This window comes from Juglans microcarpa x Juglans regia, chromosome 2S, assembly GCF_004785595.1.
Source record: "Juglans microcarpa x Juglans regia isolate MS1-56 chromosome 2S, Jm3101_v1.0, whole genome shotgun sequence".
Classification (NCBI taxonomy): Eukaryota; Viridiplantae; Streptophyta; class Magnoliopsida; order Fagales; family Juglandaceae; genus Juglans; species Juglans microcarpa x Juglans regia.
Window position 1 is genome coordinate 6,525,024 of NC_054597.1, and position 14,974 is coordinate 6,539,997.

Sequence of the window (14,974 nt, forward strand, 5' to 3'; positions counted from 1 at the left end):
GTACTTTGAGGACAATCCTTGGCACACATATCTTGTGTATGCCGGATGGCAAATAAAATTTAGAATTTAACATAGTTTATAAGAAAAATATTTGATTCCAGTAGAAATAATTGGTTTACGTTAGCTCACCAAAATAGAATTAGATATAAATTAATGATTATTGATAAAAATTAATTTGACCGTGTATGTACATCTGATAATATTTGGAGATAAGCTGACACGGACGCGGCTTCATGGAGTCCCTCGCGCTGATGCGTGTGGAAGTTTCTCACTTTCTTGTCTGTCTGAGGGAAGAGAGAGAATGACGTCCAGTACAAGACTCCGAGGCTTGGAGCAATAGCCATAACTATCATCTTTCAAGGTTAGAAAAACTTCATCGTCTGCCTGCCCGTAGAAAAAAGGGACAAAAGAACAGAAAAAAGCCAACTTTGACGCCTTATTTGTTTGGGTTCTTCCTCTCTATTTCACATCCGGGTAACTAACAATTTCTGTTCATCTGTTATGGGATATTATGCGATTTTTTTATTCAATTTTAGCATATTGTTCCGTGCATTGTTTCTGATTCCATTTCTTGGAAGTTTGTTATACCCGTGCTTGCTAGCTCACGAAACCAAAGAAAAGATGAAAGAACGGAATCTTGGGTGATTGGCGGTAATATTTTTGTGATGGATGCTAAACTGAGATAAATGATACTATAAGGCATAGCTTACAGCACAAGGTTTAAAGAATATGTTGTTCTTGCTATTCGTTGATTGTCTCCCTACTAATTTAAATTCTGGGTATTCTTTAATTCTTTAGTTGAGTTCGTATTTTTACTTTTGTTTTGGTTTCCTGATTAATTCCCGGTCTCTTCTTCTCTGCCAAATTGCTTTCAATCGTGGTTATATTCTGTTTGGTCGCTGAGAATTGAGAGGGAAAAGATGATAAGATTCAAGTTTGAGCCTAAGTTGAAGAATTCATAACGATCTATAGAAATTTAAGTTCTTGTACTGGATGTATCTGTTAAGTTTTCTTTTTTCTCGCATGAACTATCAGCAACCAGAATAGAGAATTCCGGAAGAAGAAACAGTGATTGATTTTGGGTTCCTTGTCCTGTAACTCTTTGGTTTTAGCGGATGGGTATTTCTTATTCGTTTAGATGAAGGATCTGGGATTCTGGGTTGAGGGTTGAGGGTTGATGTCTGTGCGTATAGCGCATACTTGTTTGTTAAAGTTCCCATGGTTATTTGTGTATATGTATATATGGATTAATAATAAGCTTTTCTTAATATGCATGTAAATATGTACATGTCGGGTACTCCCATACATCAAGTTAATTCATCAAATTTTTTTATCTTGGCATTTTTTGTAGGCTAGTGTTAGCTATCGGTTTCAGTTGAGGTAGTATGTATGGAAGCAACAACATTGCAAGTGCAAGCTCTAGCTCCAGTTTGAACAGCAGCTTCCAGGATACAGAGGATGACCAAACCATTGCAAGCATCTTGGCAGAGGAAGAACAATCAAAACTGGATGGCAGGCTTGGGAAGAGGCTCTCCCATTTGGATTCCATCCCTGTACGGTCCTCACTAAATCGATATGTTGTTTTGTTTCTCATATAATTGCTTCAAGTATTAAGGAATTTGGGGGTTTTGTTGTTATTATCGAGCATCGAAGTTGCTTGCTTTATTCAATCTAAATGCTTAATGAGAAGACTATGCAAATGCCTTCTTGATTTGACACTGTTTGGAACCACGTATTCGATTTAAATTGGCCTTCTATAGGTAAATTTGCAGTAATTTTTTAAGTATATATGCTGTAATCACTGTTTACTGTCTATGAAAATATTTAAGTGTGGGCGATATATTCTTTCACAAAGCACATTGTCAGAAAGTCAACTGTTTAAGCTACTGCTGAATTTGTTTGGTTTTACTGTGGATCAAAACTTGGAGTTTTATTGAGGACAGAGAAGAAGGTTTTATGCAAATTGGCAGACAAAATAGCTACATCTACTCATGTGTACACCCATACAGCACACACATGCATGGATGTGCATGTGCTTTTATGTTTGTAGTTTTTAGTTATATGTTCTGGCATAATTACAAATTGTTAAGAGACTATGTCATTCATTTTGTGTGGCTGCTTATTGACTATAGACCAGGGGTTAAGTTAGTTGGGGAGGTTTTGATGGTGGGATTGGCTGGTACTATTTAAAACCGCATACAAAAGAGAGACTGCAGAAAAATTAAAGACGGAAAAAGAATAAGAGGATGAAAGAGAGGAGGGAGGAACTAGGAAAACATGCTTCATAAAAGAAACCAAAGCTTCGTATACTAGGTATTTGGGTGGTAGTTTGCTGTAGAGTTCTTATGGCTTATTCTCTATTGTAGCAACTTCCTTTTTGTGTTACTCGTTTCCTCACAGTTGTTTACAATAAAGAATAGGAAAAAGACCTGTACTCAGGTTTAAAATACCAGGTCAATGGTCTATACACATGTCTAAAATCCTTCGGCTTCTGAGCTCTTATTCTTATGTGAGACTTAAGTGACTTAGACCGGTAAACCTAACTTTGTATGTTCATCTCATGTGGTGCTACTGCCACGCATTTCATTCTGTCTAACCTTAGTTATATACCATTTGGGACCTATAGTTGTAACTTAGTTTAGATCTTCATGATGAAAAACTAATAAATTTTTCCTTGGCCAACTAGAGTGTTCCCCTTCAATGCAGAAGCACAATAATGTGCTGATTGAGATTCTTTTCCTCAGAAATTATCTTGCTGACTTTGGGGTAACTTTATATCATCCGTTTTTTATGACGTGAGATTTCAAGGCAGGGCTCTTCGGACCTGCCCTTGGGGTGTGACCTTGGATACATGATCCCACCTGCCAGAACCGTGTATCAAGAGTAATCCAGGGGAACTCTCAGGGCATATTCAAGTCTGTCAAGCTTCCTTAAAAGTCGTAACGAACATTTTCCAGAATTTTTGCGATGTCCTTGAAAGTTTTGGATTTGGTGAAGCATTCATAAGTCATAACTGTGTGTATATATATATTCATATGTATGTATGTATGTATGCCTTCTTTATTAACTTGAAAAGTACCTGGCTATTTTAGCACTTATTGATGAGGACTGTGTTGGCAGCATACCCCCCGGGTTAATGGGGAGATTCCTGATGTAAATGATGCAACCTTGGACCATGAGCGGCTGTCTGAAAGGTTTTAACTCTATTATGAACTTGATGCATTTTTTTTCTATAACTTAGTGAAAAGAAAAGTTCATTACTTGCAATACCTTGGCATGTGAGATTATTATTTTTATTTTTAATTCCAGTGTTTAGTGTGTATTGTGAGCTTAACTTGTTTAATTTTTTAAGTCGGAAACTTATTATAAGTACCATTGTGTCAAAGGTGAGCTCAGTGCTCGCTAAGGTTGTTTCTGAGTTTGCTCCTTCATTTTATGTAAGAAGGAAGCCTTCCATCTTCTTTTTTGGATTTTCTTATCTTTTTAGGCTCCAATTCTACCTTCTACTAAACCTGAACATGTTAAGTTGTTTCTTTCTTTGCAATAAACATGTGACAGGGTGAAGTCCTTGTACTGTAAATTGATGATGATGCTGATGAATGCAGTTATATTCTTAAGAAAAAGGCACTATCAACTGCTACTGCATCTTGGCATCGTGCTCCACTTGGGCTGGTACCTTTGTGGTGCCTAGTGCCTTGGGCAACTTGGGGATTTGGGACCTTGAGAGTGCATGTTTGTTTTGGTTACCTTTTCATTAGCTTTCTCTTGATTGACACTTTTGTGCAAGTTTCTAGTTTCTTATGCATTTTCAGTGGTGTTTCATGAATTTTGTTTTCCTTTATCACACTTCTTGGTTGGCTTCTTATTAGGATATCATCAAAGCAAATAATAAAAAATGTAGCTCATAGAGCACCTTAGCAATGTTTATACTCAGGGACATTTGTAATTGAGTTTCTGGACCAACTTACATGTGCATGTGATGTGGTTTAATAAAATTATTATTTACTGATAAAAAAATGAATTGGCTTTCATAGGTTGGTCACATATGGGTTAGCTGAACTGCAGATGGAGGGTGACGGGAATTGCCAGGTTCAATAAGTGTTGTTGATTTCTTTTGTATCAACTCATGCTTTCCCCTTTCTTTGGGTGTTAGTTTCAACTTGACATATTCAGTAAAATATTTGTTCAAAAATACTGGACAGTTTCGAGCTTTAGCAGACCAGTTGTTTCGCAATCCTGACTATCACAAGCATGTAAGAAAGCACATCATCAAGCAGGTATGGAACAAAAAACTTCACTGGTGCATTCACTTCTCTACTTCTCTAGCTAATAAAATATATGAATATTGTAAACATCATAGATAGATTTCTTGGATGGTCAGAATTCCATGGGGAAATATTCTATCCATTAATGGTTCCTATGCTTATTTTTGAGATGGTTGGCAATCATTGACATTTGGGGCTTCATGTTCTTTGGAATATATGGTGGTATTAGGGAGACTATCAATTTGTAATGTTCTCCTGGGATTCTTTTGGGGTTTTTGGGTATGATACAATCAGCATGAGTTTTGCAATTGTGAAAGTTAGGGAGATTGATGCTGGAGCATCCAAACAGCCTGCAAGGCTAGTCTAATGAAGTGGGGATATTTTACCCGAGCTTCAGACCTTGCTGATAGACTTGAACCAAACCTGACCAAAATCGGTTGGGTTCTACTGGAGGGTCAAGATCTGGTGTTGGGTAGGATATATAACTTCCAAGAGGTGGTTGTGTTGGGGGTTGATTTTATAGGCTCTGAAAACTGATTCATACGAACCCCACAAATCCCCTTTCATGTACTGAATGTTTAATATGTGATATGAATCTTCAGAATACTAAATGTTGAATGTTATGAGATGGGAGTAAATTCTGATGGAACTTCTCTCCCCATTTTCTTCCAGCTAAAGCATTACAGAAAATTATATGAAGGTTATGTCCCAATGGAGTACAAAAGCTACCTAAAGAAGATGAAAAAGTAAGCTGTGATTCCTGTTGATTTTCTTGCAAAATCAGAGATAATGTTCTCATCACTTGTAGTAAACGCTAATTCAATGTCTATATCTTTGTATTCTACTAGATCGGGTGAATGGGGAGATCACGTAACTCTACAAGCAGCTGCGGATCGAGTAAGTTTAATATTTATCTATCTGTTTTCCCACTCATCTCTTGAGACCTCAGGAAAAAATGTATTGCATTACTTTTTTCATGTCACAAATTTCTTGTTCGGTTATTCTTGTACCATGCTAAAGATGAAACAAGTGGGAGTTGTTCTACTTATAGGGGAAAATAGTATGTATGCTCTCTTGTCTCGCTCAAAGAGCAGAAAAAAGAGAACTTATATTAAATATGATACTGAAGGTAGCTTTCTCTTGCAAAAATTGTGTTACCATGGAGCTGACAAGGAGGTTTAGTTGGAAAAACCATCAGCTTATTACACCCTGAGATGATTTGCAAAATGAAACTAGGGATTATAGTGTCTTTGTTCTCCTTAGGTGTGTTGTGACTTCACCAAAGATGCATTGTGTTCTCAATAATGACAACCTAACTTGTAGGAGTTTTTTTATCTGCATGTCTATAGCCTACTGTGTGGATCGAGAACCACAAGAACTCAAATTATTGATGAATATTCAGATGTCCTGAAGAGAATTGATGTCTGTAGAATTATGGAGGAGTTTCCATCTGTGTCCCACTTTTTCATGTAAGGAGTCATCCTTGTGAAACAACTGCAGGATTGACATCTTAGGATTCGAGTTTTTGTTTCCTTGTAGTGGAAGAATTGACAGGTCCATTACCTGAAAAACCAGAATCATTCCAAACCTGCATGTCAACTAGTTGAAGGTGACGTTCGGATTCTCCTTCAAATCCTCCTGAATTTGGTAGGCAATATCAATTGGAAACCATAGTATCTGGTTGACAAGTAGCCAATCCAAAGGTTATCTGCAACCTGGTCAAGTTACCAAATTATAGAACTTGTCAGTGCATTCCTCGACACACATGCTATTGTGTTACACGAACAACCTTAAGATGCCAGGAGGAACAACTTTTCGGCTTATAGATTGCTTCATCTCTTCCCATGTTCCAATTAATCTGAATTGTATGTTTAAAGTTCTTGTTTCTTAATCTCCCAAACCCTGGATGTCCGTTTAAAGTTTGCCTTTGCAAGGTATATGCTTGGAACTTCACACCAATGGAAATGACTTTCTCAAATGTGAACCCAATCTTGAAAAATCTCAGGATTGCATTGACCATGAAAAATGGGGCACATCTAGCTAGCATGAGTCCTTTGCCGAATAACTTTTGCCTAATTTCTCCACAAGTTTTATTGCTAGTGATTTAGAGATGATGGCTGATAATGTTTGAGGTGGTTAGATCTGTTCACATTATGCTTCCTTGTTCTTCTCATATTCTATTACTCTGTTGTTTGAAGTTCATCTCTCATGTTACATGGTTTTATCTGTGTTGTTACACGTTTAGTGTTTTCCTATTGGTTTCATTGTGTCACTTATAAAAAACTATTCAATAACTTTTGGGAGGACTGGATTCTGACTTATCATGGAATTTTCTCTAGTTTGGAGCCAAAATCTCTTTACTGACGTCTTTCCGAGACACTTGTTATGTTGAAATCCTCCCCAAAGACCAGAATCCCACTAAAGGTAAATATATAACCAGATTTATTTTGAATTTCCTATGTTTATTTTCAGCTACAATTCATTTCTTTCTATGCTGTTATTATTTTTATTGTATTGTTGACAGTATGAGCTATGTATGCTGGCTCAATATTATCGGCTTCTTACTTTGTGTAGTCCTTTTGTAAATTTACTCATCATTATTTCAGGGAGACGTTTAAGCGAATGAACTTTTTTAATGTAAAAAATCAAAACTCAATGGATGCTCCACAAAACATTATAATATCTATTTTTACAGAAAAAGAAAAAAAGATGCTCCACAGAACAGCCACCCGAAAACATTAAAACTTAAGTGAGGGAGTAGAGAAGCGGACTTAAACAAACTGAATCCCTATATTGCTCAGTTACTAGTTGAATTAGTATGAAGTCTTATAGTTATTATTTGTTTCGGAGACCAGACTGCCAAAATTTTATGGTGAATGTAATTTTGGCAGTTATGTCACTGTAATATGTTCTTTTCTGTTGGTTATTAAAAAAATGTTCTATTGCTGTTGGTGAAAATCCAAATTATTAATGCATTGCTTTAATTATCCATGAATCTTATGGTAGTAACCTAGAGAAGTAATGTTCTTTTACATCACGAAGTTCATTAGGGAGTTCTACTTCTAATCCTTCCTAATTTATTCATGCAATATGTTTAATTCAATCGTATAATGGATGATGCCTTGCCATATTTTATTATATCTCAGTTATGACTGACCGTTTGTGTTTCTAGAACTCTGGCTGAGCTTTTGGAGTGAAGTGCACTACAATTCATTATACGGAAGTGGAGGTGAGAAACAAAACTATCATGTACTAGCTTTGCTGTCTCAGTGTTATAGTGTCACAAATAAGACTGATTCTTTATTGGATCTATTTACAGATGTTCCCACCAGGGTAGCCAAAAAAAAACATTGGCTTTTCTAGAATTAAAGCATCGTTCTGGCCAGCGATTACTGACTCAGCGGACATGTACCTCGATGTCGTTACACATGATCCTCGGATGGAACCTTAATTTTTTATGTATGCAGGCTTTTATATTTCAGTTTTATTTTTTTCGAAAATTATTTTGTGTGTAAATATGCATTAAAATTTGATTCTGCAGTTACTTGGTTTCCAAACTTCTAATGCACAGAACAGAAAATTAAAGACTTTGATGATCATCTCCTGGTTTTAACATTTTTGTCTGGTATTTCTGTAATCTGTACGATATGGATTGTATTGCACATAAATTAGTAATCTTTCTATAAGACTTGGATTTTTTCGAATAATCGAAGGTGTCTTTTCTGTCCAGTGGAGAGAAGATGATTACAGCAATTCATGGTTGGAATAACATTGTTATTGACATTATTGATAATGTCTGCTACGATATTGTATGCATCTGTAGCAATTTCCCAGCATAAAACCAACCCATGACCCATGTTTATGTCTTGTAAGAAAGTATCGACACCTCTGTATTTTCGGCAATATTATTTAAACTTTCTAATAAAATTTGTAAATTAAATCGCAACATGTCATCAGTATGGAAAGTGTCTTCCATGCCGGCATAAACGTTATATGATAGATTTTCTTTATAATAAATGTTGGATATAAAATGAACTAAGTTCCAATCCATTGAAGCCCATTATCAATAACAAAAGAAAGATATAAGACAAAAAAGATATCAAAAGTGATTAATTGATACGTAAAAAAGTGAAAGTGATATAACTAAGATCAATCTATCGAAATTTATTGTCATTTTATTAATATTTATGTACTTTCTTTATTATTTACTTTATAGATGAGCATCTGAATATCGTATCAATGTCAAAATCGTCATTATGGGTCATTCGACCATACTATTGGCCTTTGAATCCATCAGAAAATTGCATCAACAATAAAAATAATTTTATAATTTAATACATCCATCAATTCACGTCAATTTATAAATATTATTATAAAAATTATTATCTGATATTTCTTTATGGACTAAATAGCTAGTAGTAATCCATAAAGATGGGTGGGTCGGGTCTGAAAACGGTCGTTCGCGGGTCAAATAACTCTATTTCCAATCCTTTTTTCGTGTCTTTCTATTAAGTTCGACTCCAAAGAAGTTGCTTTCATCTTTGTTCTGCCGCGAGACAGAGAGAGAACAGCTAAAGGAGTAAAGATGGAAGATAACAGCAACAAAGAACAAATCGTGGACGTGAGGTCGGTAGTCGAAGCTGTCTCCGCAGAAGGTAACGATGCCCCTCTTTACCAAGTCCAAAGCCTCTGTATGCGTTGCGGCGAAAACGTACGCTCACACCTCTCCCTCCGCTCTCTGTTTTTTTGTTTTTGTATTTGTTTCCGTTTATAAATGCGGTGCGATATTGCAAGTGCTTTTATTCGTTTGTGTTGTGTCACTGCGCTTTGGAGAGCGTGTTGAATATTGGTTCCTAGTAGAAATACTCTGTCTTTGGGTCTGGTTTACAAATTGCGTTTGAACACAAATGAGGTTTTGTGCCTTTGGACTAAATTTTTTCCCCAGAATAACATGCAATTTCTTTTCGACAAGTAAGAAGAACATATTATTGAAGAAACCTTGGGGGAGAAGTAATCAAATAGACAACTGTATAAAATAAAGTTACTTGATTTCTTATCTGAGCGTATGAGTGGGAATTAATCGAATCAAATAAGCATCTGAATAAGTTTTTCTATGAGTGTTAGTACTTTATCTGCATGCATTTAGGAGCCTTTTTTGTGTAACTCTTAGGGCTCGTTTGGACACATAGATGAGACACATAATTCTCAAAACTTCTAATTATTTCATTCTCAAATATCGCTCAAACACAAAATACTTTTCAATTTCAAATCTTTATTTTTTTTTATCTAATCATTATCAAACACAAAAAACTATACGACTTTTACAAGTTTCAAAACAAAACACAAAAATCAATACAACTTTTACAAACTTGAAAACAAAAATAATATTAAAAAATAACATTCAAACAATTTTTTAACTTTATAATATTTTTATTTAACTTTTTCTCTCGCATTTTCCAAAACCCAATAAAACATCTTAACTCAACCTATTTCACTGCTATTCACAGAATTCTGAGATACTCCAAGTGTCCAAATGAGCCCTTAATCTGGTCGAGAGGTAGCATTTGGTTATTCAATTAGGCCTCATATTCTGACCTTAATTTCATCAGAAATTGATCACGTCTACTCTCCTCACAAACTGTCTGAAGTGCAGACAGCGCCTCCTTGGGTACCTTAGCATGATGTGTAATACCCGAGTATTTGCTCCACAAGTTCAAGAAAACAGAATAATACTGCTCAATAGAAAGGTTACCTTGACTGAAATTTGCTATCTCCGATTCCACTGAAATTTGCTATCTCCGATTCCACTGAAATTTGCTATCTCCAATTCCAACTAAAAACGGATTGTTGTCTTGATTATATATATCTGCCCTAGATATTCCCACATCTCTTTAGCTGTAGAAAAAGACCTAAGTTGTTCACCAGATGTGGTTCAATGGAGCCCAGCAGCCAAGAGACAATGTGTGCATCCTTTGCCTCCCATGGACCGAGTTCCTTGGGGAGATTTTATTGGTATAGCTTTGTCACCATGGTGAGGAGTACTAGAAAAGTATTGCATGATATCATCTTCTTCTGGAACAAAGTCATGGTTCACTTGGCTTTTGATGATTGGTGGAAACTCTGTTTTTGACCTTGTCTTTCTAGTGTAACTCTACTACTTTTACAGCTTCTGAGTTTGGAAGAGCCTTGGACCTTTATACTAGGTGAAGCTTTAGCAAATTCTTTTGTCGCTCATGTGACAGATGATGTCAAAGATGACCAACAGATGACATGTAAGTTCTGCCTTTTAATAATCAAACCATAGTTAGTGAATGAGTTGCATTTTACATCTGAAGCACGTTCTATACATCATTTTCTTTGTCGGTGTGGGCGTATGTGTGTTCTCTTTATAGCACAGATATGCATAAATATACTCAATAGTGCACATACACGGGAGTTCAGCTACAGCTGCTGATGGAAACAAGGATGTTAGATTCGAAGCACCTTCAATAATCCTTGTTTGGATTGAAAGCACCTTCACTAAATTTATTATACGTGGGCCTAGTGGATTAAAGTTTACACTGCCATACTTTAGGGTTGGCAGTGGGGCAGGGTTTGGAACTGTGAGCCATCTTTTGCTACCACATTTACCTTTTGGTTGGAGATGGATTCCCTCTATTTGTTCATTGTATTATTCATTCAATTCTCTATTACAATATACAATATTTTATTGTTCTCACTCGTATGATGTTCTTTAATTGGTTGTCTCCCTCCATTTGAGGAATACGAGAGGTTATGGGAACAGAATAACAGAATGAGGAATTGGGTCTGAACGATATTGACACGTCTTCAGCCGATGCTGCATATAACTCAACTGATACGAAAATGGGGGAGAAATCGGACATGTAAACTATTAGATTGCTTTTTCTCGTATGATGTTCTTTAATTGTTTGCCTCTTTTCCTCTTTTTTTCAATCCTCTATTTAATCCTAGAACTGCAACTCGTTTGATTATAAAATCAATGAGCATTGTGGTAATCCCATTTGTCCGGTAATACATCGATGGATAACTAGACGATCAAATTCATCTCAAGTATTTCTATCTTTGTCATCATGTTATTCATGTAATGCATCGATGGGAAACCATTTGATGAAATTTTTATAATTATTCTATTTTATTACTGTGATTAGTTTTGGTACAGGGAGAATTGTTTGTAGACAAGACCAACCAATTAAGTACTGTTGTATATTACTTGAACAATGGGCACTGAGGTATTCTGTAAATAGTAGTGAAAAAGTAATGATAGAATATTAAATAGTAGTGAAAAGTAGGTGAAAAGTAGTAATAAAATAATAAATAGTAGTGAAGTATTCTCAGAAATTCAGAATACCTCAATAGTTTTGGGGCTTGCATAACTTATGATTGACAATTGACATAGATCTGTAATCCAAATTAAATGTGGGGGGTTAGAGAGTAATCTTAAATTGTCTTGCCAAAGAGAATTACAGGTCTTGCAACTTTTGAACAATTGATTTTGAGAGCCAGCTTAGTGATGAGGGGCAACCTAGTGTCCACTCCATCCACCTTCTCTTGGAGTGATATATGGCTGTTCTTCACCTGATAATTGCCCTCCCTATCCTTTATATTTTTTTTATTAGTTCTGATTTTTCTTTTTTTCTCTTTGGAGATTATTGAAATCATGAGTTTCAAAGGTAGACCGAATAGGCAAAGAACAATGATCAGAAAAAGTAGTTGGTACTGGTCCAAACCACGTGGACGATATTTCCTTGCAGAATATTGGTCGGGACAGTGTCATTCAGTATACATCATTAATATTTCCAGCACTGCTTATAAAAATCAAACTCAAGCATGTTTGTTTTTGTTCTCAAGTACAACAAAGGAACAACAGAACTTTATTTCAATGGTGCACCAGCTAGCTCAGATGAAACTTGAAACACTATGCAAGGGATACAAAAGCCGAAAGTAACAGATTCTCACATAACACAACATTTATTATTGGGGAATATTAGATGTTATATATAGGAGAGTTCATTTGCATGCGAATGCGATCCCAGATGGTTCCAACTCCTTCTAGGCATTGAAAAATTGGTAGTTCTCATATATATATATATATATATATGTATATATATATATATATACATATATATATATATCACCTCACGAGTCCAACTACAAAACCTAGCTCCTGCACTCTCCCCACAACATTCCGAAAGAAGTGCAATCGACTCCGCAAGACATTTCGAACAAGCAGTGCCGGAACTGTTGCGGCAAACTTTGTCGGAGGCATTGCCACAACGCACACCCCACAGGCTTTGTCTTCACCTTGATCCTTTGTGCCAAGTGCAAAATTAGTGTAAGATATTTCATAAGAAAGATAGCTCGAGAGCTCACTCAAATTCATATCATAAAGGTCATGATTGGCTGTGAAGCTTTGAGGGGTTAAACAGCGAACCTCGGTCATTACTCCAAAAACATTTTGAAAAAGCAAAGTGAGGGTTAACAAGAAAAGAGCAAAAGGATGTAAGATTTGAGAAAGACGTTGTTGATCAATATGTGGGTGAAGCAGTGAAAGGGTGGTCGAGAATATTGCAACAATGTATAAGCCGGCCCCTATATGAGTATGGGTTGGAGAATTTTCTCTTTTATTTTTTTGGTTGAGCTAATAGCTTTAAATCTGAGGAATAGTTTACAAAAAAAATTTTAGCTTTTAGTTTAGTAGTAGAGAAATGATATTTGTAGTCGTGGGTGCTTAAATGGCATGCAATCATTTTGAAAAAATTGAGTAAATATGGAACGCACAGGAAAATAAAATTAATTTTTTGGACTCCACTCTTTTTCAACCAATCGTGCGTATATAACATATTCTTGCTTCTGTTTTCCCTTTTATTTCTCACGACATTAATGTCATAATCATCATGAACGTCTGGTCACACGGACATAAATTCCAAGTTGTATTTGGAATAAGGGCATCAAACTCGTTGCTCATAGCAATGTGCCACTCAGGAGACAACAGTACTAGCTAGTTAAAGGTGTAGGTCATGGTATAATCATGTTTGGAGATCAGGGCTTTCATGACCATTCATAGGATGTTAAATCTAGATATTACTTAATTTGCATTGGCTTAAGAGAATTATAATAATTAGATGATCGGATGAACAAGTGATCAAGAGATCAAGACAAGGGATCATCTTTATGTATTATATATTTTGTTTATAGAACCTTGCAAATATAGTATATATGGATGAAACAAACAATTAATAGTACAGTACTACTGATGAATACTGATCAAAACATCAGTATCTGCCTTTTAGGATGATTTTTTTCATTTTCTTCTTTTTTCACAAAGAAGAGGGGAGTAGAAATCCATGTCCGTGAGCAATTTAAAGAAAAAAGAAAATACTGGGAATTGGATCAGGATGGAGCTATTTATACATACGTACCTCGATCATATTAATTTGCATTCATTTCGTAAAGAGTCTATGCATGCATGCATGCAGTAGTACTAGGACCCCAACAAGCATTTTTCTTAATTGGAAGAAAAGAAGGCCTAGCATGAGAGACAAGAGACTGTCAGCCTAGCCAAGTTGACTTGCCTGCCCGAACCCTAATTTAAGGATCGTGCATGTGAAATATATATACACATGCATATAATATAATTTGAAATTGTCCTGAAGATCATGAGGATCATGTACGAGGCAAGTCATCCTTGGCTACCAAACAAAAACTCTCTTATCTACATGTAAGACCTCTCTTCCTCACGATTTCATACTCCATTGATCAGATCGATGATGCCAATAACAATTTTGGAAGTCTCTATTTATAGCCTTCAAAAAGATTAACAGAGATTATTATAAGAATCAGATCCCATCACCCCCCAATATGAATCTCTCTTATTGATTTTGCCAGCTTTGCACATTTCTATATATCTACGATTCCATCTTTCTTTGGACGAATTCCAGCTTTGCAACTTGATGATTCCTTTCCAGGATGCTTATTAATTTAGTCGACCCTTCAGAGAATGAATGGCCTTAAGAAATGCAGCAAATAAATGCTTGTATTAATGGCTGTCTCCCTTTTTAGTGGTGATCATGATCTTTGGATTTAGCTGAAGTTGATCAAGCTCGACCTACTAAATAGCTTTTAATTCCCAAAAGTCAAGGGGATCATATTTTAGGGCCTCACAGTTCTGGATTTCATGTTAAATTGTACGTATATAGCTGTTCCATTTTCACAAAAAATGCATTAATGATCAAGCATCCGAGCACCCAAATAATTTGTAGTAGTCTTGCACAGAAATTTAGCTTGATCTTCCATGCAAAAACGACTTTGATAATCAATATGATCTACTCATATTTAAGCTGAAAAATCGATTGCTTACTTATAAACTTGGTCAAGCCCGATCTGTTTCAACGAAGTGATACAGTACTGATAATTAACTAAGGTTAAGACCTCCATTAACATGTATAAAGCAAAGCTCTCAGACATGGCTAGCTTGGCTTAAGGTTCCTGTCATGACGTATACGTTCATGTTTCTTTTCTCTTTATCCTATATATGATCCTCATATATGTATTAATTTATGGCTCTCAGACCTCATGATTTTCCTTTTGATCGACTAATTTCTTTGACTTTTTATTCCTTGACCTCACATAAAGGAAAAGAAGCAAAGAATACGATGAAGATGCTGTTTTTGATATGACCACAGTTGTGG

General features: G+C 35.8%; 1 protein-coding gene across 3 annotated transcripts; it reads left to right on the top strand.

The window, feature by feature from the left end:
• The first annotated feature begins 226 nt into the window (after positions 1-226).
• On the top strand, positions 227-7,864 carry LOC121253230 (OVARIAN TUMOR DOMAIN-containing deubiquitinating enzyme 11-like). 3 transcript variants are annotated; one of them, XM_041153217.1, is made up of 10 exons: positions 227-361; positions 1,352-1,553; positions 3,121-3,194; positions 4,035-4,089; positions 4,203-4,277; positions 4,938-5,011; positions 5,114-5,162; positions 6,605-6,689; positions 7,438-7,494; positions 7,585-7,864. In XM_041153217.1, the coding sequence occupies exons 2-10, from the start codon at positions 1,386-1,388 to the stop codon at positions 7,626-7,628; spliced, it is 681 nt and encodes a 226-aa protein (XP_041009151.1). In that variant the 5' UTR covers positions 227-361; positions 1,352-1,385; the 3' UTR covers positions 7,629-7,864. The 3 variants fall into 3 exon arrangements, with proteins under 3 accessions (XP_041009151.1, XP_041009150.1, XP_041009152.1); XM_041153216.1 differs by having other exon boundaries at positions 245-474; XM_041153218.1 differs by lacking the exon at positions 227-361 and adding an exon at positions 467-651.
• The last annotated feature ends 7,110 nt before the right edge of the window (positions 7,865-14,974 follow it).